This window comes from Mus musculus, chromosome 10 (assembly GCF_000001635.26).
Source record: "Mus musculus strain C57BL/6J chromosome 10, GRCm38.p6 C57BL/6J".
Lineage (NCBI taxonomy): Eukaryota > Metazoa > Chordata > Mammalia > Rodentia > Muridae > Mus > Mus musculus.
In genome coordinates, this window is record NC_000076.6 from 88,765,632 (window position 1) to 88,790,041 (window position 24,410).

General features: G+C 43.5%; 1 protein-coding gene across 1 annotated transcript in view; it reads right to left on the reverse strand.

The window, feature by feature from the left end:
* Utp20 (UTP20 small subunit processome component) overlaps nucleotides 1-24,410 on the reverse strand; it is an 80,208-nt gene that overhangs the window by 19,025 nt on the left and 36,773 nt on the right. The window contains exons 26-43 of the mRNA NM_175158.3: nucleotides 21,824-21,990; nucleotides 20,359-20,567; nucleotides 16,942-17,085; nucleotides 15,317-15,396; nucleotides 12,592-12,815; nucleotides 11,774-11,918; nucleotides 10,533-10,620; nucleotides 9,578-9,721; nucleotides 9,294-9,344; nucleotides 9,041-9,193; nucleotides 7,221-7,376; nucleotides 6,797-6,937; nucleotides 6,231-6,368; nucleotides 5,054-5,193; nucleotides 4,741-4,823; nucleotides 3,004-3,293; nucleotides 1,822-1,961; nucleotides 1,432-1,588 (exon numbers count right to left, since the gene is read on the reverse strand). Of these exons, the coding sequence (NP_780367.2) occupies nucleotides 1,432-1,588; nucleotides 1,822-1,961; nucleotides 3,004-3,293; nucleotides 4,741-4,823; nucleotides 5,054-5,193; nucleotides 6,231-6,368; nucleotides 6,797-6,937; nucleotides 7,221-7,376; nucleotides 9,041-9,193; nucleotides 9,294-9,344; nucleotides 9,578-9,721; nucleotides 10,533-10,620; nucleotides 11,774-11,918; nucleotides 12,592-12,815; nucleotides 15,317-15,396; nucleotides 16,942-17,085; nucleotides 20,359-20,567; nucleotides 21,824-21,990 (2,650 nt within the window). The remainder of the gene's footprint in view (nucleotides 1-1,431; nucleotides 1,589-1,821; nucleotides 1,962-3,003; nucleotides 3,294-4,740; nucleotides 4,824-5,053; nucleotides 5,194-6,230; nucleotides 6,369-6,796; nucleotides 6,938-7,220; nucleotides 7,377-9,040; nucleotides 9,194-9,293; nucleotides 9,345-9,577; nucleotides 9,722-10,532; nucleotides 10,621-11,773; nucleotides 11,919-12,591; nucleotides 12,816-15,316; nucleotides 15,397-16,941; nucleotides 17,086-20,358; nucleotides 20,568-21,823; nucleotides 21,991-24,410) is intronic.

Here is a 24,410-nt window from a genome sequence, read left to right on the forward strand (position 1 = left end):
TGAGACACGTTCTCTTCACGTGTCACCATTTAAAGACCTTTGACCAAAGGACAGCTTTTTACAAAATACAGAGTGTTCAGAAATCCAATGGCTTAGGTGCTACAATGATTTATGAAAGAAAGACATGCAGACACACAAGTAAAAACTGCTGAGAAACCAATCACGTCGTTAAAGCAGCCAGGGAAAACCGTGTGACTTGGAAGGGGATCAAACTGAATAGCTCACTGCAAAGGGTAGTACAGTGTTTTTAAAACAAATCCTTGTCAAGGTCGGATTCCATATTCAGCAGTGATAGCCTTTTCAGGAACGAAGGTGAGATAAAGGCCTCCCAGAAGGGCAGTGAGACCTGTGCCACCAGCCCCACGATCCCAGGGAGCAGTGGCAGACACGGCCAGCAGCTCAGAGCAGAGGCAAGAGCAGCAATGGAACTGTCCAGGGCAGGACCACGCTCCTTACTTGACTTCCTCCATATGAACGGGACCACCAAAGTAGTTACCACATTACCATAGCAAGTTCCCAATCCTCCAAGACAGAAGAGCAGGTGAGGGGAGGGGAACTGCAGAGTGGCAAGTTTCCACGTTGCAGTTCACGTGCTACAATCCTGATCCTCATATACTGTTAGCCTAAGAATATATATGCTGATCTCTAGAGCATGCTAGCAAAAACAGTCACATAAAGAAAGCATACTGGAATTAGAACAGGTTCCTTACACACCAGCAAGATAAGACATGCAAGGAGTTAACTACAGAACTCTTGGAAGAGTACTTGAACAAGGTTCCCTAGTAAATGCAGGCTCTATAGGCAACTGTGGTGGGCTCTAGTTTGCACCTTTCTAATATCTGCAAGCTGCTGTCCAGGCTTACACTTGGAGTTGTAGCAAAGTTAGACCACCACGTGACTGCTCAATGTTTCACATTGCCTGGTGGCTTTACTAATTTTATACGGTATGCCAAGTTTAAAGTCTTCAACACATAAAAACATGTTCATTCATATCTTTCGTATTCACTCAGCTGGCAATACCTTCATGTACTCAGCTGAGTGAAATGTAAACATGTCATGTAAACATGACAATAAGTTTCCATTAAAATCTAGAGACCATGAAACAATGTTGTACAAGGTGAAAAGCCCATGTGACCCCAAGCCAAGGAGAAGCCATAGCTAAGATCTTTTGAACTGATGGATACAGACTAGGAACCTTCGGTTGTGGCTGTTTGAGACGGGGTCTCATGTAGCCCCGACTGCCTTTGATTTCCTGATCTTTTTTTCAACCTCCCAATGCTGGAATTAGAGATGGAGTCCCCACACTTGGCTCTGAGCTGGAAACGGCCTGAATGCTGCTGCCTGCTTGCTCCAGCTTTCCTGAAGACAGACCCAAAGTACTATGACTTGTAATGTCAATCTGATGTATGTGCGATCAAACGCTGCGCTTACCTGATACCCACGGACAAGGGTCGTCTGTAATTCTTTCAGGACGTACTGTAGAAAGTGCACGCCCAGATCTTCTATTATTTTGGAGAGGGTGCTGCGTGCAATGTCTCTGATTTCCTGTGCTCTGTTCTTGAGGAGGACACACACTTTCAGCAAAATACTAGAAAATACAAGGTTGAAAAATAACTAGCCATGTCACAGAATCAAACAAAAAATATGCCCATCTTTTTGTCTCTTAATTACTCATAACCTGAATTCCTAGTCAGGATTTGGAATTATAGTCAACCATGGCGGTAATTTTCTTCTTGACAAAATAAACTTATAGCTCAGGAGGAAAAGAGACAAATCTTGTTTTTTTTCTGAACTTGTCTCATTTGTCACATAATGACATACCTGGGCAGATTTGCCTCCATAACTTCCCGTGGCAGGGACCTCATCAGCTTAACCATGGCAAAAGCCAGGGGCACTCGGACTACTTCCTCATCGTTCACGACCTTTGACTTGACCAGTTTGTGCTCTTCTTCTCTTTTGGTCTAGAAGAAAAGTTGAGGGGAAGTTCAAAGAAGCACAACGATGTGCCAACATGGTACCCTACATGTGATTGTGTCTTTTGACTGTTGTCCAGGTCTTGGGGCTTGCTACACCCAACTTTCTGGAGCCCCTAACTTCTTATCTGAAAGACAAATTTTCTATTTTAAGCCCATTGCTTGTTTACTTTCGTGTGTTTGTGTGTGTGTGTGTGGGGGGGTGAGCACACACACAATGGGGGGCCAGAGGTAGAAGTCAGAATGTCCTGTTCCGTTACTCTGGAGCTGGGCTGAGCCAGCAAACTTCAGCTATCTCTCTGTATCTGCCCATGCCCACCATCCTCACAACACTGGTGTTACAGACAAGCGGCACAGCCATTCCCAGGTCTGTACGTGGATGCTGGGGGTAAACTCAGGCCTCCATGCCTGCACAGCAAGGGCTCTTACTTGCCTTATCTCTATTAAAGATAGGTAACTCTGCTGCTGCAATGCAAAGCAATGGCTGTGTGATCTAGTATGTATTAGGTATTATATATATATGAATGATATTAATGTATCACACACACACACACACACACACACACACACACAGAGCAGTAACATAGTTACAATGCATGGGTCCCTTTGTAGGCCTATGTTTTATACCAAGAAGGAAAGGCTATGAAAAACAAACTCGAAAGAAAGGTAATGAGAATATATTGTTCCATGCTATCCCTGTCGAGCAGGAGAAAGATGCATCTCTCTGTCGGAGCACCGTGTGTGCCTAAGATGATATTTAAACACTACAGAAGTAGCCAAAAAGCAGAAAGGGAAAACAGGTTCTGTTTCATTGCCTTGTCTTGGAGAACTCATCCTCTCATTTGCAGAGAGAAAAACCAGTGTAATGGCTGCCTCAGGTTACTGGGAGAAGGAACTATGAAAGGTTGAGATGAAGAGAAATGCACAAGCTCCCATCAGTCGAAAGCCTGAGGAGGAGCCCATGCAACGCGATGGGTTCATCAGCACCCGGGCTCATACAGACCTGCGGCCGGCCGGCCCCACTCCTTACCGCAGACGCGAGGCACTTATGCAGCCTGGGGAGGATGTCGCCAGTTATGGCTCCCTGGATGGTTTGAATTGTTCTTTCCAGCTCCTCCTTATTCCGAGGAAGAAAAGAGACAGACTTGGAGATGCACTCTTGCTCCTTAGCCACCGTCCCCTCAGAAGCAGCTGCCTCGGGGGCTCCCAGAGCCTCCTTGCTGTCTGACAATCTCTCAGAGGCTTGTTCCTTCCCTGCCTCATCCATGTCCTCCACTTCCATGGCTTCAGGCTCCAGTAACTCAGCCATCTCAACCGTGTCTGTAAGAAAAAAGTCACCTTGAATTAAAGAAATGTCACAGCTGGGTGTGGGGTTTGTACCTGTAACCTTATCTTAACCTGAACAGCACACTCAAGAGTCTGAGAAAGAAAGATGAAAAAGTTGGGGGGCTAGCCTGAGCTATACAGCCAGATCCTGTCTCAAAATGAGGAAGAGGAGATGAGAGAGGAAGAGGAGGTGACGATGAAGATAAAGTCATGCAACTGCCTTCTCCAGCACTATCTGTAGACCACATCTGACAACAGCACCGGAAGCAGCGGGAGTAAAAGGGCTGCGGGTTACTTTCTCACAGGTTGAGTCTAATGATGGAGAGACAAAGAAACGGGCAGTTATAAAAGTATGTGGCCTGGCCAGAATAGGGTCACCTGAGAACACAGGAGTGCCACTAAACTTCAGTGCCATTAAACTCCATTAAAATGAGACAGTTTAGTACTGTGAGGCAAGGTCAGCCTTGACCCTGTTCATAAACTACCTTAGTAAATTGCCTTACCCCCTCGGGGCTTTGGATTCTTCACCAGTGAAAGGGAAAGAGGCACCACCTTGCAAAACTATTTTGAGAATTAAATGAAGTAAATTCTGTAACTGCCTAAAATTTGTTTGTCATTCCACCAAATATAAGGGAAAATATGGCTATGAAGCCCATTCTTTCTGTCATTTATAGCTGTGAAACTTTGCTATCTTACACCGCTGAAGCCCAGCCTCTTCTATCCAGAAAACACCAGGGAACAAACAGGGTTCCTGAAAGGTCCCCTCTCCTCAAACTCCTCTCACTGAGTCCACTTCCCATTTCATCGCTGTTGAGCATTTTTAACATATGGAATTAAGAACTCGGCATCATAAAGGACCGTAGTCAAAGATGTCCTTCACCCTCAGCCTGGGCTGTGAAGCTCCCTGCACCCTGGGCTGGTCCAGCGCTGAGTCAGGCTACTGTGGGGAGAGGCTAACTAGCAGGTCAGGGTCTTGGCTGCGTCTCCATGTGATGGGCATTCTGCGATGCTGCTCTGTCACATTTGACATGACAGCACAGAACAGGTTGCTGAGAAGGACGCACATGGGACAAGAGCTGCTCTGTGTAGGCCTGATGGTGGTGAGTGGATGATTAATTCTGAGGCAGAGAAGTAGTGCTCTGTCTGCTCAGGCCCAGAATCTCACTGCTGGTGCTCAGAGACAGACTGCCACACCTAAGGGAGATAGGACCTCTAGGGAAATAAGACAGCAGCTCTGGTGTTCATATTATATACTTTAGCTATATCTTCTGTACAGGTAAACAAAATTTTAAAAGAAATAAGCTATTCATTTCAGTTTCTTCTTGACTCAATAACTGGTCCTACTACAAAATGAAAAAACAGTATATTTTGCCAACTTTAATTATCATAAATTATCGAGGAATAAAATGAGAATCTAGTTTAAGAAACTTTCAAAACATACTTTCTTCATTCTTAACATTTCCCATTTGTTCTTCAAGAGTTTTGTAGTCAAAATGGAAGGCTTCCAACACGATCACCAGCAAACTGTCAAGAAAAATACAGAAACGGCATCTGATTAGTTATATCATCTATGGTGGGGAGGGGGAGGGGGAACGACTCAGGGACAGCAACAGTACAAGTGTTTACCATGTGACTGTAAGGAGCATCATCATTATAGCCACATTCACACAGTGAGTGTAAGTGGAGATCCCAGAAAGACACATTCAGAAAGCGGAGTTCAGGTTATGTTTTAAAGACAAAGAAACCGACTATACCTGACAGCCAGTTTCTGGTTGATTTGGCCTGACTGCAAGACATGGATGAAATGTTTCAAGTAATAGACATATGCTGGCCAAGACAGGTGTCTGCAGATGGCGCCGATAACCTCCGTGGCTGCAATAGTTATGTTTTCATGCTGTGAAAGAACCCAAGAGCTTCAATGGACAAGTGAGTGCTAAGAAAACACAGGTTACTTCGGTACACTCCACAGGACAACAGGCCATCAGCAGTCATAGAAGGAATTATAATACCTCGTGCTCTTCACAAATAAGCTTACCAACCACTGTTACAACATACTGACTCGGACACTGTAAGTTTGTCAAATAAGCTGCCCTTACTTCTTTCCCTACCCTAAGCCCAGAAAAGGGTGGTATCAATTTAAAGAATATTAATATTAATGCACTCTAAACCCTTTGCTGCCCAGATCTTCCAGATGAGATCAAGACTACTGCCAGTGAACAGAAAAAACAAAACAAAACAAAAAGGGTTGTGATCACTGTAAATAAACCACACTGCTACACCGCTACACTGCTCAGTCCCTTCAAACCTTAAACTAGGAAAGTGGACAAAAACATGAATCCAGTTGTCAAACTCTGGATGTCAATTACAGCAAGATAGGACAGTCCACAATTACAGCAAGATAGGACAGCCCACAAGAGGAGGATGGGGTGTATTGCCATGACCTGAATTTACTGTACACACAGAACTGTGGGGCTCCAGTGCAGGAGAAGAACCCCAAAGTGCCTAACGGTATCTTGAGTTACAGAGACAGAGGCAGGGCATGGTAGCTAGCTGCAGTGCACAGGGAGGAGTGCAGGGAGAAGAGAGCTAGCTGCTTGAGGAAAGCTTGCTTCCCTTTCTCTTTGTACAGTCCCAGCACTTGGAGTCTGAAGCAATAGGACCACTGGGAGTGTGAGACCAGCCTGCACCACTACACAGTGGGGCAGCCTAAGATAGAGTGAGACTCATCTCCAAACAAACCAAAAAGCAAGAGACCAAGGAACCAAACAAATGGAAACACACCCACCGTCCAGGCTAGCACCTGGGAGCTGATGACCGAGTTTCGAGTTCAGTCAAGGTCAACTTGGGCCACACAGTGAGACCATTTCTTAAAAAGCCAGAAACCGGTTAATCTGGACACTAATGCTCGTGCGTCTTACACTAGTAGCTTACCTTGAGCATTTTCTCATCAAGAATTGGAGCCATGGCATAAGGCATGATGTAATTCTGAAGAGATTTAGAAGACAGCACAACCTGGCCTTCCAGGAGCTGCTTAGCCAGTTTCTTCAGGGCTCTTGCTCGTCTGTGGATCTAGACAGTGAGAGGAAATATGCAGTGGCAACTGCACACGCTCTCCTAAAGCCACCCCTGCCTCAGCCCCAAGTGCTTTTTCCATGAGAAGTTTAAAGGCAGGGATCTAGAAGAGCATGGCCACTACGAGAGCAGATAGCTGGGTCTTGGCTTGCTCTCACATATATAATCCATAGCACTTAACAATGGGCCTGAATTCTCTTAGAAAAAAAACAAAGGAAGTTGACACTATCAGGATTTGTGTTTGGTGATGCCACCAAGAACGAGACCCCCGGGAGACGATCACCTTACATGCAAATTTGCCTGCTGGTCATGAAGACCAGGGAAAGAACCCTGAAGCCTTCTTGAAACCCCAAGATCCATCTTTCCCAGAAGGCCCAATTGTATGAGCTGCTATTCTCAAGGCGGAGGAAATCAGCTGCACCTACCTGAATGTGCTTCATGTTCTCAAAGAAGTCCATTTCCGGGTCATGGCAATGAGTGAGCTGCACCAAGTCCTTAAATTCCAGTTGATTTGGAAAAGTTTGAATCAAACAGGAAAGGATCAGGGTATAGTCATGTTGAACACTCTGCAAATATCACATTGAGGGAAAACAAAAATGAAAGTAGTTTAAAAGAATTATCCATTTCCTAGATAATATAAGGTAGATGAAAAAGCCATTTACATTTTAAGTAAACCATTTCTTCCACTGTAAGAAAAGAAAAAAACTGTGTAAAATAAAAACCTACCCCCAGAAAACTTGTGACAGTTGGTAACTATTTTAATTATTAGACTAAACCTGACTGCTTTTCAACAGCAGAAGAGGGAGAACACCTGTAGACAGTAGTAACGAGACGTCATGGTTCCAATACCTCTGTCTGGCTCTTAAGCCCCTTCCTCAGTTTCTCCAGGAGTGTCCGGTGAATGATCTCCTTATACTCTTTCTCTGTGACATTCAGAGCAGCTAGCCTTTTGATGATACTTGTCAAGCATATGCTGGCATTGTCACTTAAAGACATGTCTCCTATCTGAAAAAGAGAAAACCCGAGTCTTTCTACTGCTGAATTTTTTCTATAACACAACAGTGTGATTCTCCCAGAAAGTGAAACCTTGTCAGAGCTACCGTGCCAAACCCTACTAAGAAACGCCTGTGAGTGCCTCATGCTTTAGAGAGAGGCAGATGGAGGAGGATGTGATGACCACAGCATGGGATTCTGGAAAACACACACTGAGACGTGTTCATTTCAGGAAGCGCTGCCAAGCATACTTTTAGACTAGCTTTATGTCCCAAAGCAAGCAGAATAAAAGGTTCACTATAGCCAGTTTTGGATTATCAGGTTGTCATGAAAAAATGGCAGAAAGAGGAACATTTGCCTGGTGTAACTTGGATTAAAGGCCCCTTTGTTCTCAGTTTAAGAATGCAGTGAATTGGTAGGCAGCATTTCTGCTGCTATGGGTACTTCAAGTTGGCTAGCTTTCAAGCTTTGAGGATTCTTCAGCCTCTCCCTCCCATCTTGAGGAGTTACAGAAGTGTGCTGTTACACACATCTGGCTTTCCCATGTGTCCTGGGGATTGAACTCAGGTCAGTCTTGACTGGGAAGTGCCTTTCCTCATTCATGAGTCACTGTGCTGTCCTCAGTGGGTTTCAGAATCATAAGAAGGCTGCAAGTATCATGGGTCTCTACTTCCCTCCCTACAGCTCTTGGAAGCTGTGATGTCACATGATGGTAGGATATGCTGAAGAGCTGGAGGCAGGAAGATCTGGGAATTTGAGGCCAGCCTGGTCTACATAGAGTTTCAGGCCAGACAGGACTCCACATTGAGACCTTGTCTATAAACACCCTCACCAAACCAAACCAAAATAAAAAAAACAAAAAGGACAGGATCTTGTGCTGTAGATCAGGCTGGCATCAAACCCACCATCCTTCAGTCCTGGCTCCCAGTGGTGAGTTACAGAAGTGTGCCACCACACCCAGGCCAGGCATCCCTTGGTTTTTTTTTTTTGAAGCGCTTCCATGCGTTTAACATTTTCAGTCTTTCAAATCATGAATGGAACACTAGTAGTTCACAAAACAAAAAAGTCTGCATTTAAAAGAAATTTTATCCTAAAAACTTCTTGTCTTCCTTTCAAACCCAAACTTAGGAATTAAGTCACTGTATTTGGTGGTGTACTATTAAACAGCCCAAGGGTCTGCCATGACCCCCACCCATCTCCATATTACAGAAACAGCCCAAGGGTCTGCCATGACCCCCACCCATCTCCACATTACAGAAACAGCCCAAGGGTCTGCCATGACCCCCACCCACCTCTAGATTACAGAAACAGCCCAAGGGTCTGCCATGACCCCCACCCACCTCCACATTACAGAAACAGCCCAAGGGTCTGCCATGATCCTCACCCACCTCCATATTATAGAAACAGCCCAAGGGTCTGCCATGATCCCCACCCACCTCCATATTATAGAAACAGCCCAAGGGTCTGCCATGACCCCCACCCACCTCCATATTATAGAAACAGCCCAAGGGTCTGCCATGACCCCCACCCACCTCCATATTACAGAAACAGCTCAGGGGTTTGCCATGACCCCCACCCACCTCCATATTATAGAAACAGCCCAAGGGTCTGCCATGACCCCCACCCACCTCCATATTACAGAACCAGCCCAAGGGTCTGCCATGACCTCCACCCACCTCCATATTATAGAAACAGTTGTGCATCACAGCGATGAGGTAGTCCGCATCCACTGTCTGCATTGCCTTTATGTTGGAGGTGATGGTCTGGAAGGCTGAGAATCTAACGTCAAAGTTGATGTCATCGAGATGTCTTTTATCAAAGGCATTAAGCTATGAGAAATGATAGTACAACCATATAAATAGAGGGATTATATCAATATTAATAAACCAATACTTTTGAAGCCAAAGAGAAGTATGATTTCTTTCTTACCTTTACGATATCTGTAATGTATTTTAGTCTACTTTCAAAATCAGACAGACTCTGAAAGGAAAGGGCAATATGTTTATTTTTTGAGTGTTAATAGGCAGCATTTCTGGCTATGAGCAGCACAGTTATTAATGGATAAAGCTGTAACTCTCCTGCTCTCCTCAGCCCCTGAGACCACTCAACTTCATATGATGTCACACTGGAACAAAGGTGGCTGGTCCCAATATTTATGGGGTGGAAAGAAACCGCAATTTGGGATTAAAAAAAAAAGACTACATATCATATACCTGGAAAACGGTACAGAGCAGCTGTCTTGACAACTTGTTCTTAATAACTGAAAAGAGTTTGGCGAGAGGTCTGAGGAAGTGTGCGGGATGCAGACAGTGCTGTAACAAGTTCTGCACTGTCACCAGGATGTCAAGCTCTGTATCCTGAGAACCAAGAGAAACTGCATTTTAGGATCTCATAGAACCCCTCCCTCTCTCTCACGCAATGTACACACGCATGCACGCACACTCACTCAGGCAGGCATGTTTTCCTACACTTTCTGTCTCCTAAGTGCTGGGATTACAGGTGTGCACCACCACACCGAGTTCAGTTTGTATTTTATGATAGCACTGGAAATAAATAGCTATGATTAAACATTGAAAAAATTATTTCATGGTATTTAAAAATTTAGCATTTTAACTTAACACAGAATCTATGTTACAATTTCTTCCTTTAATTCAAATAAAGAATACATGTGCTTTTCAAAGTCTCTTAGGTTATGTAATCCCAGTGGTGCTAAGGGCAAGAGCATGCTGAGGAGGAAGCCCTTCTGGCTGTGTACAGACCCGTGGGCTGATGTCTGCATGACTACCTGGTCAAAGAGGTTTGGCTCACTACTGATGGCTGGTGAGCTCTCGACTCGAGTCAATTGTGCTTGAATACTGAAGGAGAGATTTTTCACTGTTTTGCCAATGATGTGCAGAATGCATTTCCTAGGTTCTACTGTTGTTCAAGAGAGGGAGAAAATGCTGAGATGCATGAGAAGCTAAATGAAGGGGACCATCTTATGGAGGTGCAGGTGAGGGTGTCCCTCGCTTCTAGCCCAGTTCCCCCTCTACTGCAAATGTTTTACTTCTATACAGCCTCAAGTTTTCTGGAACAAATACTCACGGGATTTAAGCAATAAAGTTCCCTACACAAGTAAGCCTAAGATAGCACGCTCAGCCCACAAAGTCAGCATCCTCTGAACGGTACCTGAGCAACATTGCCGCGGAGGAGGAACGGAAGGAGCAGTGTAATGAGGAGAGAACACTGTTCTCTGTCTTTCATAAACTTGCTTATCCTAAAGAGGACACATGGACACGTTAGGATATGCAGGAAGAAGAATTTCTCACAAGCTAAACTGCAGAAAACCAAAAGGCGCGAGTGTAGTGGGTGCTCTCACTCTGGCTTCTCTATAACTCTGACAGTATCTGGGTGTGTAGGTGGTCCTGACGTCAGTCCTGTCATCTGACCACTCAGGCTTTCTCAGGAAGTATTCTCAGGCACCACCACAGAAGGTTTCACACACGATACTTCAATGCAGTTTCCTTAAAAGCACAGTGATAGAGGAATTCCTCTGCCCGTTTTGCTTAGAGAGAAATGGAGACCAGAGGAGCAGCTGTGGTGTGGCTGAGACTCTGGCCTTTCTGAGCCCAGGGGCCTACCATGTGTCCACCACCAATGGCTCGGGATGAACTTCAGTCTGCACTTAGCCTCCAAAACACGAGTAAAACATTCTAGCTTCTACAAGATCCTAATTTATCATTTTTACATTGTTGAGAGTAATAAAAGGTAATAAAAGCAAGTTTAGTAACTCTCACATTAAAATTTAGGATAAAATAGTTTCTTATTACTAACTGCCCTTTCAGGAACTGATTATATATTATTAATTCTACTGCCAAAGTCTTTAAAAAACCAGGCTTGACTCTTCATGCAATTTGTTCTTCCAAGTATTTTTAGTGATCTAACAAAGCTTGAGACTTTTTGTTTGTTTTTTCAAGACAGGGTTTCTCTGTGTAGCCCTGGCTGTCCTGGAACTCACTTTGTAGACCAGGCTGGCCTCAAACTCAGAAATCTGCCTGCCTCTGCCTCCCAAGTGCTGGGATTAAAGGCATGCACCACCATCGCCTGGCTAAAGCTTGAGACTTTGACAATCAAACTTTTCATTTGATTGGGGCCTGGAAGATCCCCCCCCACTCCTCTTTCCTCCTGCCCCCCCCCACCCTGTTGCCACTCATAGAGAGCTACACTCCCTCCCACCCCTCACAGTCCACCCCACTTTCTTTCTTCTGTCTGATGTTTAGAGCTGGAGATTAGACCCAGTACCCTACACACATTATTAAAAGACTCATTCATTCTAAATTGTCCAAAAGTTAACTGAACAACTAGAAGAAGGGCTAACACTTGAAAGCATGTATGCTAACCTCGCCTTCCAGTACAGATCTGCCACTTACTTGGAAAGAATGCCGAGCTCCTTACTGACTTGAGCCCTGTTCTTCTTCTTCTTCACCTTTTCTGCACTTATCGTGGTTTTGCTGAGGTACTGAAGAATTGCAGGCACATGCGGCAGAACCAGTCTCCCTCCTACAGTCACAGGCTCTGAAACAGTGAGGTCTCAATTACCTCTTCCTCATCATTAGATAAGATTTTCTTGATGACAAATAAGGAAAGCACTCAATTATTCACGAACATTTACATTTCAACTCTAGGGGCTGCTGAGATGACTCGATGGTTAAGAGCAATGGCTGTTCTTCTAGAGGTCCTGAGTTCAATTCCCAGCAACCACATAGTGACCCATGACATCTAGGATATCTGATGCCCTCTTCTGGCATGCAGGAGTACATGCAGACAGAGCACTCATACATTAAGCATACAACCCCTTATCCCCACAATAAAAACACATTTCAACTCTAATCACTAAATACCTTTTCTTCTTTAAAAGAGATACATCAGTAGTTAAATTACAAATGTATGTAAACCTGGAGGGTATGTAAACCATTCCTTATTACAGTACAGGAACCGCCGGGCGTGCTGTAACAGGAAGAATTCAGGTTAACAGTGGTGAACATTTCCCAGTGTCCTGAAGGACAGCTGAGATTTCCTTGCAGGAGAGTTATTCTACATTCCTACATGTGCAAAGAATTTCAGATTACACTCGCCTCTGACAAAAGAAACTTTTCCGCACAAGGTGTTAAGAGTCAAATTCTACTTTGTGGAGAGCAGAAGCTGCCTACAATGTCTATGAATCACGTGCTTGGTGAACTGCGCACACCTGTGTCTTCTGCTACGTCGGCGTACACACAGCCAGTTACTGGCAAGCTTGGCACTGCTTCTGTGGGCTGGAAATCTGGAAGGTTGAGGAGATCATCAACTATATCCATTATAATGCTAGCTGTGGCCTCCGACAGGTTCTTTGCTGAGAGAACTGCAAAGACATTGGTCAGGATATCATATTCTGGATGCCCAGGTTTCTGTTTAGCCAGAAGAGGGAAATATCTGCAAGGAGAAAGACATTGTAATAATCACCTTATTTCTCAGTATGTTATGTTTAAAACATTCCATTAAGAGTTTGTACACTGACGTTAACAAGTGTATATGTATATGAAAAGAAATTACTTTAAAAGCTAGAACTCAATGGCTAATTCTAAACCCTCTATAGACACTGTATCACTTAGATTTGCATCTATTTACTTAATCTTCATGACATCTCTATGACATACCATTATTTCCCATTTCTGATAAAGGAGGGCAGACCTGCTACAGGCACCAAGCTGTCGTAAGAAGCAGCAGGGCTGAGATGGAGTCTCACACATGCTAGGAGTGCTGTCTCTTACTGAGTTATATCCTCTTTTCTAATGTAATGGTGGTGGTGGGGGGGGGGCAGTTTTGAGACAGGGTTTCTCTGTGTAGTCTTAGCTGTCCTGGAACTTGTTTTGTAGACCAGGCAGACTTCAAACTCAGAGATCCACCTGCCTTTGCCTCCTGAGTCCTGAGTGCTGGGATCAAAGGTGTGAGCCACCACAGCCCGGAAAAAGTGGCATTTTTATGAAGTAGTTTTTTGACATACATGTTCACTAATTATTTCTCATTCAGTTGTATATGCACATCTGTGGCTGCTGAAATTCTAATGTCAGTCAGCCTGCCCTGGAGATTTGTTTTTCAGGTGGGTACCACACATGAAAGAGAAACAGATGGTGTGACAGCACAGGAAGAGGGTTCTGGGAAGCAAACTCGGGTCCCCTGCATGATCACCAAGTGCTGGGGACCCTGAACCATCTCTCCAGCCCACCATCTACTTTTGGGGGTTGGGGGGAGGGAAGCGAGAAATTTTAGAACTCATGAAATGATGTCCAGTGTGGATGTGCACCTTGAATAAGGCACCAAACAAAGAAAGGCCAAGCTGCACTGGACTATCTTCCTGGACTGAAGCCTTGGTGGCTTGTTTGCATACATCACTATAAAACCCTTCTCAAACAAGACTATAAAACACTACTTCTAGGTGCTCAGAAGTAAGATACAAAATCCCTTATCAATTAGGGAGATAAGGAAAGCGAGGCTTTTTCCTAGGAACAAACAGGCTCTCCTACTAGTAAAAAAGGACAGATGATGGAAACAGTGTTTACGGGTTTTAGGGAAAGTCTATTATAACAAGAAAGCATTCACGCCATAATGGTAAATGATATAAAACAAAACAAAACCTGAAAAACTGGTTATATGATACGGTCCCAATTTTGTGAATACCAATGGCAAGATTTTAGCTAGTACCACCAGTACTCAGGCTTTACCTAACGCAGGATTTTACAAGGAGAGAGTGATCTAGAGAGTCTAGAATGCTCCCAGGCTCTAGAGTCTCCATTTCAAGTAAGAACTGGGGAAAAGGCACAAATAACCACCAATGAACAAATGAGTATTTTTCAGGAAAGCATGCCAAAACATGGTTTATGTTTATGTATGTGATGATGTCATCCTCTATGATCTACATTCCACTTCTTCCAGGTCAGATTGAATGACTGACTCAATGACCACACACACGCTGGAGGAACGTGCCTATCAACTGCCATGCCTAGGCGTCAGCTTTGGACTTTATATACTATAATTTTTGTTTATATCACATTATAAGATTTAAATTTTACCTATGTCCCCACTTTTTATTGTAAAGTATTCATATATTGTGGAAGAGATATGAAGCCCCCTTTCCTAGCTTTGGACTACCCAGGCCACAGTTAGGTTTTCCTTAAGAGCTCACTCTAGGAACACTCTAGAGGCCAGGAAGGGCAGGGCAGAAGGAGGTCAGAGATAGACACTGGGCAGCAGGCACCACTGAGCTCTGGGACTCTACTGCTCTGTCAGGTGACACAGGCTAAATGTATTGTGGATTTTTAAAAGGCTGCAAGAAAGCATACTGAATGTTTTTACTACAAGGAAAAAATTTTTGAGTACATGTGTTCATCCTGGTTTTTACACTACACAATGTATTCATATACTTCAACATAACTCATAAATATGCAACATTTATGTACTCATTCTTAAAAGTTTCTCACCTATCCTAGATATTTGTTTTATCTCATAGTCATTGACAAATATATTTATAGGCATTTTTCTTGGGATACATCATACATACTTTTCCATGAGTTTTCTTAAAATTATGTATTTTGGGAGCTGGAGAGATGGCTCAGTAGTTAAGAGCACTGACTGCTCTTCTGGAGGTCCTGAGTTCAATTCCCAACAACCACATGGTGGCTCACAACCATCTGTAATGGGATCTGCTGCCCTTTTCTGGTGTGTCTGAAGACGGCTACAGTGTACTCACATATATAAAATAAATAAATCTTTAAAAAAAAAACGCATTTCAAGATCATTCCATAATGTTATTCAATGCTTTATCTGTTGTGACTGTACCTCAGAGTGACTCACAGTATAACAGATGGTCCTTGGACCAGTTTTGACTAGACTAGGCTAAAACACTGTTCCTTTTGAAAGGAAGGAAGAAGTCTTACCTTGCATTTCTGCTCCAGATGCTAATTAGTTTCAACAGAGGAGTAGGCGAATACTGACTCTCAGATCCAAGCCTGCAGATCTAGGATGGCAAATAAAGGCCATATAAACCACAGACTTATCGAAGCAACAGGAGCAACTGGTAAGCAGGGTAAGCAGCACAGTGGGGTGTGAAACAGAGAGGGCAGAGAGCACACATAGAGGACAGATGTGGGGAAACAGAGAACACACATAGAGGACAGATGTAGGGAAACAGAGCAGGGCAGAGAGCACACATAGAGGACAGATGTGGGGAAACAGAGCAGGGCAGAGAGCACACATAGAGGACAGATGTGGGGAAACAGAGAGGGCAGAGAACACACATAGAGGACAGATGTGGGGAAACAGAGGGCAGAGAACACACATAGAGGACAGATGTGGGGAAACAGAGCACACATAGAGGACAGATGTTGGGAAACAGAGCAGGGCAGAGAGCACACATAGAGGACAGATGTGGGGAAACAGAGCAGGGCAGAGAGCACACATAGAGGACAGATGTGGGGAAACAGAGAGCACACATAGAGGACAGATTTAGGGAAACAGAGCAGGGTAGAGAGCACACACAAAGGACAGATGTGGGGAAACAGAGCAGGGCAGAGAGCACACATAGAGGACAGATGTGGGGAAACAGAGAGGGCAGAGAACACATGTAGAGGACAGATGTGGGGAAACAGAGCAGGGCAGAGAGCACACATAGAGGACAGATGTGGGGAAACGGAGAGGGCAGAGAACACACATAGAGGACAGATGTGGGGAAACAGAGAGGGCAGAGAACACACATAGAGGACAGATGTGGGGAAACAGAGAGGGCAGAGAACACATGTAGAGGACAGATGTGGGGAAACAGAGCAGGGCAGAGAGCACACATAGAGGACAGATGTGGGGAAACAGAGAGGGCAGAGAACACACATAGAGGACAGATGTGGGGAAACAGAGAGGGCAGAGAACACACATAGAGGACAGATGTGGGGAAACAGAGAGGGCAGAGAACACACATAGAGGACAGATGTGGGGAAACAGAGAGGGCAGAGAGCACACATAGAGGACAGATGTAGGGAAACAGAGCAGGGCAGAGAGCACACATAGAGGACAGATGTAGAGAAGCAGCAAAATGGCAGGCACAGTGCAAGGAGTGTTTCCATACTGGAACCAGCTATTTGGGGATTCAAATGGTCAGAAATGACTGAATTTACACAACTAAAACTATTCTCAAATCAAGCTCCTCCCTTCACCTTCTTAGCTAGCTAACTACACTAGTTACCATGACAACCGGTCACAAGCAGAGACATCAGTAAAGAAATGCAGGACAAACAACACACACCTTCCCCTGTGTTTGTTAGAATGAGGGGCTAAGGCAGTTAGGACAGGGTTCTTTAAGGCACACAGTCATATTCAAGCTAACCTTCAGTATATATGCCACTGTCTCTTGATCTTTAGGTCTAACTCAGGGTTCTAACAATCTGCAGAAATGAGTCTTGATGTAAGAAAAAGTAGACAACATTGATGTCTGGGTGGTAGTCTATGCTGGCAAATTAAAAATAAAGGGAGAAGTAGAAGGGCTAGGCAGGATGTAGAAATCCTGGTTTACCTGGGGCCAAACTGTACCATGAAACACAGCATCAATTTCTTCTGCTTTGAACTGATAGGATTCCCAATCCAAAAAGATATCAGTGACCATCTTGATTCCCAAACGTCTTAAATTTTTCAGTGGGTTAATAAATCTCAACTGAATCTGTAAACAAAGATATTTTTCAAACATAAACATCACACATATATACACCTCTCACAGAAACATACATACATACATAACATACACACACACACACACACACACACACACACACACACACTCACTCACACACACACACACCTGATCTCTGTAGAGAGGCACTCTTGTTTGTGTGGCAGGAAAAGAGACCCAGCCTGGAGGAGATGCTATTGGTATTTAATAACACTGGCTGCTCTTGCACAGGACACAGGCTCAGTTCCCAGCATCCACATCCAACTCTAACTCCACTTCTAGGGGATTCAATGTCCTTTTCTGGCCTCTGAGGGCACTGCATGTACACAGTGCACAGATATACAGCCAAAACACTCATATGCACAAAACAATAATAAAAACACGCCTTTAATCTCAGCACTTGGGGAGGCAGAAGGTGGATTTCTGAGTTCAAGGCCAGCCTGGTCTACAAAGTGAATTCCAGGACAGTCAGGGCTATACAGAGAAACCCTGTCTTGAAAAACCAAACCAAACCAACCAACCAACCAACCAACCAACCAAACAGATGTACCCATGTACAGGCACAGAGGCTGGAGAGTCAGCAAGTGTTAACCAGACATCACGTCTCCTTTCCTGTGTGGTGTGAAACCACAAGAATGCAGCCTCAGAGTGGATTTATTCACTGAGTCTCCAACAATGGCATCATACCCATAGTCCATACTTATATGAGGGACTGAAAATTATGTATAGTTCAATATGTGAAGAGTTTTATAAACCCGGGAAGGGCAGACATTATGCAAAGGCAGAATTTCCAATAGACTATTAAAGAATGAATAGGTCTAGATCCAGAGAGGAAGAGGCAAGGGCCTCAGAGTGATGCCTTCCAAACAAATAATGTCAAAAGCCTCAGAGAGAACTCAAACTGACTACCTTTCTACCTGATCACTATATTGTGGTTGTTAAATATTTAAATGGCAGCACTTTTATATATGACCTTATTTACCTACAGCTTTACCTAAGAATCATCCTAAAACTTAGGGCAACAAAGAAAATCCTCTTACGTAGTTAATGACTTTTTTTTTTCTTTTGGTTTTTCGAGACAGGATTTCTCTGTGTAGCCTTGGCAATCTTAGAACTCACTCTGTAGACCAGGCTGTTCTCGAACTCAAAGATCAATTTGCCTCTACTTCCCCAGTGCTGGGATTCAAGGCATGTGCCACCACCAAAGAATGTCAAGTCTGTTTCTAAGGCACCATGAATAAAACTAAAGGAAGGTACCTGCCAGGAAAAGTCAACACTAATCAACAGATATCTAAACATACAGTAACTCATTTTAAATTCAAGGGACTATGAACAAGGGTACTCTTAATCTGCTGCATAAGCACAAGGATCGTGAAACCTCACACACGGTCTGCCCCGATCCAGTCACCGACTAACAGGCAGACTCAGGAAGTTACACAGTTACAAGCCACTCTGACCTGCTTCCACTCCATTGTGAACACCTGATGTCCTTTGAATCAGGTTTGGTAGAAAAGAAAATCTACGATCACTGATACTTTTAAAAAACTGATAACTTTAAAAAATCATCTGGAGCAAACAACAAACCAGTGTTAGGAAACAAGACCTCAAATAGTGCCCCACTTTGCTCCATCCCTGCTTCTCCCCAGGCCAGGACAGGCACATCCTATCCATTTGTAGAACTATTGTTCCAGCTGTCCAGTTTACTCCATGATTGCTGACCAAACTAGAGGAAAGCTGGGAAATAGGCAGTTGTAGATTTTATGTATATTTATGTATGAGTCACTGCTTCAATGTACAAACATCACAAAACCATTTACAACCTTAACAACACACACTTCACGTCAGCCAACACCCCAGAGGCTATCAGAGCCATAAAAAGCAAGTGTATAACTGAGCTCAAACGCACACTCAGACAAAACCACCATGGGGCGACTTACTATGCCTCTTAGAGGAACTCCTTGGACTTGTTTAAAAGAGCAAGAAGCCCCACATCCGTGAAAAAGCTTAACACCTCACTAACTAATGAACCATGAAATTGCACAAAATGATCCTCTGAGTTACGAAACACTGGCTTGGGAGCCAGGCCCATTACTGAGTAACTTCTAAGTTAATCAAAAGTCCAAAGGATGAATCTTTATGAAACTTGACACCCTTCATGACATAACATGTGCACAACACTTCAGCTTGCTCTAAAGCACAAGTGGCAAGTGTCATCTTCTCTTTTAAATCTGCATACAACACAATTTTCCATGACCTCTTTTCGGTGTCACCCTTGGCTTCTCTAAGCAAAGCCTCTTTCCCACAAAGCAACCAAGGCATTTTTCCCCCTTTTTGACTCAGGGTTGTACTATATAGTCCTTGCTCTCCTGAAACTTAATATATAGACCAGGCTGGCCTCCAACTCAAGAGATCCACCTGCCTCTGCTTCCAGAGAGTTGGCTAGCACACCTGGATAAAACAGCAATTTTTAAAAAAAAATGTAGCCCAGGCTAACCTCGAACTCATGGTCCTCCTTCGTCTGCCTCAAGTGAATCTTACTGCTATGTCCAACCACAGCCGACGTACAGCAGTGTCTTTATCAATCCCCTGTTCAAGGTGTGTCGAGAGTCCCCAGCAGGCAGTATGTTCACTCTCTCATGTAGGTCCATGTTGTAGCGCCAACCTTACTTACTGAATGCTCACTGCGCTCCAGACACCTCTGCTTCTCTCTTCTTAGACCATACCATACCTGTGCTACCTCAGGGGTCAGCTCTGGTCAACCATTCATCATCAAGGCTGGTTTATGTCTATCCAAAAAGCAGCTTAAGACTTTGACAACCACTTCTACTTAAGACTGCATTTGGAAGGCACTGGATATATTATGAATCAACAGAGACGGCTCAGAGGCAAAAATCTGAGGCTGGATCTTTACTTCAAATCCCAACTACTCCAAGAAGCCTTCAGTGCATTATAATGTGCATACGCACTTCTCCACGTTCTCCAGAGTAAGCTCAGGGCCATATTCCTATTGTATCAGAACAGGTATGGAATACAGTTCAACAGAAAACTGTAACATTCTCCTCTCAGTAGTCGGCCAGCTAACTCACCAGTCCTGCTTACCACGCTCCTTATTTATTCAAGACACTGTGCTGGCTTCAGCATTAACTTCTAAACAGACCATGGGTTCTGTCTGAACATTAGGGTTACAGAAGGAAAGACATTAGTGACTCCAACCCAACTCCCAAGACAAACACTCAGAGGCAAGCATTTACTGCGACCTCTCACCTTCTCTCGCTGGTCGAGGATGTGGGAGACAGTTGCTGTCATACACAGTAGGATCTGCAGGATCTTGGGAAGGTATGTGCTGATGAGATGACTGATGTTCTTTAACACGACCTCCAGGCTGTTCAAGACGCCGTGCTGCCGCCCCACAGGAAGAACTTTAGACACATCTAAATCCTCTACTGCCTGGATGACAGCAGAACAGCAGTCTCCTAGTGAAATGGAGAGGATGTGCCATGAGGTGAAATGTTAGTCTGCTGCTGATCACGGCATCCTCCCCAGCTCCCTAAACAGCACAGTTTCTCTAGTGATGTGTTAGTTACAGGTGCCAGCATTCTTCTCTCAGGTACTGTCTCCCAACTCTTATCAGATGCTCAGGGAGCTGTTTTACTGTTCGTATTTCAGATAGGGAAACTGAGGGACAAAGAAAGATAAGAAAGTAGTCTGAGAGCTGACTCTGAGTGTAAATCCCACCCAGTTTTATTTTATTTACTACTGTTATTTTCTTTCTTGAGACAGGGTTTTTCTACTATGTAGCTCTGGCTGTCCTGATACTCATTATATAAACCAGGCTGTCTGTGACCTATCAGAGATCCACCTCCCTCTCTCTCCCAAGTGTTGGAATTAATGGTATGCACCATCACACCTGGCTCACCCAATTTTAAAAAATACTATTCCTGAACACTGGAGTTACTGAGCTATGCTGAGTTTGACGAGTTATAAAAACTTAAAAGATCTGAATTGATACTGCTTAGGCTTTGCACAGCCACCTACAATAAGACAATAAATTACTGATGTACAACTTAACCAGACCTCTTAAACTGTATCATTTGTACACCTTCCATCCGGGGGCCACCCACCCAACAAAATGCTGGTACTCATGAGGGTCACTCTGCTATTCACTGAGCTGAAACAAAACGCATTACACTACCAAAGAAATATTTATATTAGGCTAAAGCCAATAAATTTTGGAACTCGAACAAAGGATTTTATAGTCAGAAATGTCTGAGTTAAAAATCCTACCTCTACCAGTGTTCTCATTTGTAAACTGGGGACAATTACGTCATGAGAATTCCTGTGCTTGTTTTAAATGTTAACTGTTGCTTGCAATGTTATGTTAAAGTAAGGGCTCAACACATCTAGTCATGGCAAATCCTCACTATGACAATGTCACACGCTATGACAGGAGACAGCCAGAGCTTAGCCTGCACCATCACACACACTTCACTGCTTTCCAACTGAGATGAGGATCTGGGACTCGGGAGGTAAAGACAAGTCACTGCTCACAGGCAAATGATTCTGTGGCGGAACACATGACTAAATGGCTAAAGACTTACAGAGAGATTAAGCTCAGGTTAGATCACGGGGGTGGGGGAAGCAGCAGCCCCAGTACAAAGACTTCTATCCAGGAACGGCACAAGTTCACAGCAAAGGCGTGCGTTCGGCAAGGGAGGCAGCAGGGACCTACCGTCCTTGAAGTGCTTCACTGGTTCAGACAGCAGGTCTAAGAATAACTGGATCTCTTCAGGTTGGGTCCCTGCGAGGAACCGTAAAACAATCGCCATGCGGGTTCCTGAAGCAGATTTGCCCTGGGTTTTACTCCCTGTCTTATTCTTCATCCGTCCATACAAAATTCTGAAAAGTCAAAAGAGCATTATCTGTACACATGTTAGCTATATCACTAGCTCCTTGTTTTGCTACAGATCTGTAATGAGCACCCCCGAAGACTTCAACAGATATAAAGGCAAGAGAAAAGGAAAACAGGTGTTTAGAAAAACAAGTAGGGGGCTGGAGAGATGGCTCAGTGGTTAAAAGCACCGACTGCTCTTCCGAAGGTCCCGAGTTCAAATCCCAGCAACCACATGGTGGCTCACAACCATCCGTAATGAGATCTGACGTCCTCTTCTGGTGCATCTGAAGACAGCTACAGTGTACTTAGATATAATAATAAATAAATCTTTAAAAACTAAAAAAAAAAAAAGAAAAGAAAAACAAGTAGAAAAAGCAATAAAACAGGCAAGTCAAGGGTGAGTTAAATCAAGGAAAAAAGGAAACCAGTAAGACAGACATTAAAAGGAAGTGAACAAAGAGTCTGTAAGAAAAAAAGGATACTAGAAAGATTTCAGTTAAAATCTAGGAAAAAAACAAATCAGAAACAAAAACCAACTAAACCTGCAAAAGGTATATAAAAGAAAAACCAAGGGAGAGGCAGAGGCAGTCAGATCTCCATGCATTCGCAGCAAACCAGAGCTGCAAAATAAGACCCTGTCTCAAATCAAACAAACAAACACAACAAGATCACACAGAGCTTATTTAGTTTTACGTGTATGGTTTTTAAGCTTTTAAGGAAAGATATAATTTCTCTGCTACAGCTTCACAGGAGAGAGAGAAGGAAAGAGACCTTCCTTTCTTTATGGAAGGTCGTAAAAGTAACGCATGGGTTAATGAGCGAGAATAAAAACCAGCACTAATTTTGCTTATAAACATAAAACATCATTTCCCATTCCCCTCCCTCCCAATATAACTATACACTAGACTAACCAATAAACAAAACGCACAGTATTTCTTCCTTCCCTTTCTTCCTTTTACTGTCTACACTGGCCTTGAACCTGCCTCCTAGGATTATGTGCATGCAGTATTCCACTAGGCTCGAAATACATTTCTCTTGTATTTTTATTTTTTATTTTATTTTATTTTATTTTATTTTATTTTTCTGGTTTTTTCAAGACAGAGTTTCTCTGTGTAGCCCTGGCTGTCCTGGAACTCACTCTGTGGACCAGGCTGGCCTTGAACTCAGAAATCCGCCTGCCTCTGCCTCCCGAGTGCTGTGATTAAAGCCACCATGCCCGGCTCTCTTGTATTTTTAAAAGTTTATTATTATCTTATTTCCTATGTGTATGTTTTGCTTGCATGTGTGTGTGCCTGGTGGCCACAGAGGCAAAAGTTACAGACAGCTGTGACCGACTAGCAGTTTTGACAGTGATTAGATAGTCCTCTGCAGGAGCGCCAATGCTCTGACATTGAGCCTCTCAGCCTGCCAATCACATCTCTAAACACAGTTCCCCCTGATCTCCCACATCACCTAAGTGTATCCCGGGGAATGCACCAAGACCCATCAGAGCATCAACAGGAATAAAACCGAGGAAAGACTCACAGTTAAAAACAAACAATGTGACCATTTTAATACATGCTTACTAACAATAGTTAACATTCATTTCTCATAAACCTTTAGATATCTAATTAAAAGTTACTTTGTTTGTTTGAGATAGGGTCCCCTATGCAGCTCTATCTGATCAAGAGCTTGCTATGAGACCAGGCTGGCTTTATACAAGTATCAGCTTCTGCTTTCCTGGGTGCTGGGGTAAAACGTATGCAACCCAGCTAACTGCTACATTTTAGTGTAAGAAACCTCAATGACAACACTCAAAACTTGAATATATAGTGATTTAATATTAAAACACTTTTAAACTATTAAGACCTAGAGAACTTTTGTCTGAGTTTACCTATGGTAGTTACTAATTTGAGAAATGAAAACTGAGCAATATTAAAAAAAATCTGTTTTATGAATTTGTTGAAACAAAACATATTAATATAAATAACATTTTAATGAAAAAATAATTCTATTCCCCAATATCTCACCACTGGTGAGACTAGAGGCATTGCTCTATTTTATGAATGGCTTAATAGAAGATGACCAGATGCTCATGTTGCGTTGGCATCTAATCCACTGGAATGGAAGAAAGCTCATTTGTGTTAGATCAGGCAGAAAGAAACCTGCAAATAATTGTGGCTATTTCATTTTGATACCTCACAAAATCTCAACCAACTGCCTAAAATATGGAATATGAAACTCTACCAACAAACTCTAGAAACTTTGTTTCACTAAAATCTATTCCTCTTGGCCTTTGCACACACTGGCCCGGTAACATGCATTAGTTACTTGGAAAGCAATGGCAGAACAAATCATGTAGAAATGTCAAAGGCTGACACATCTCACTGTAAACCAAAAGAAGAGGTGTATTAATCAACTTTTTATTTATTTATTTATTTATTTA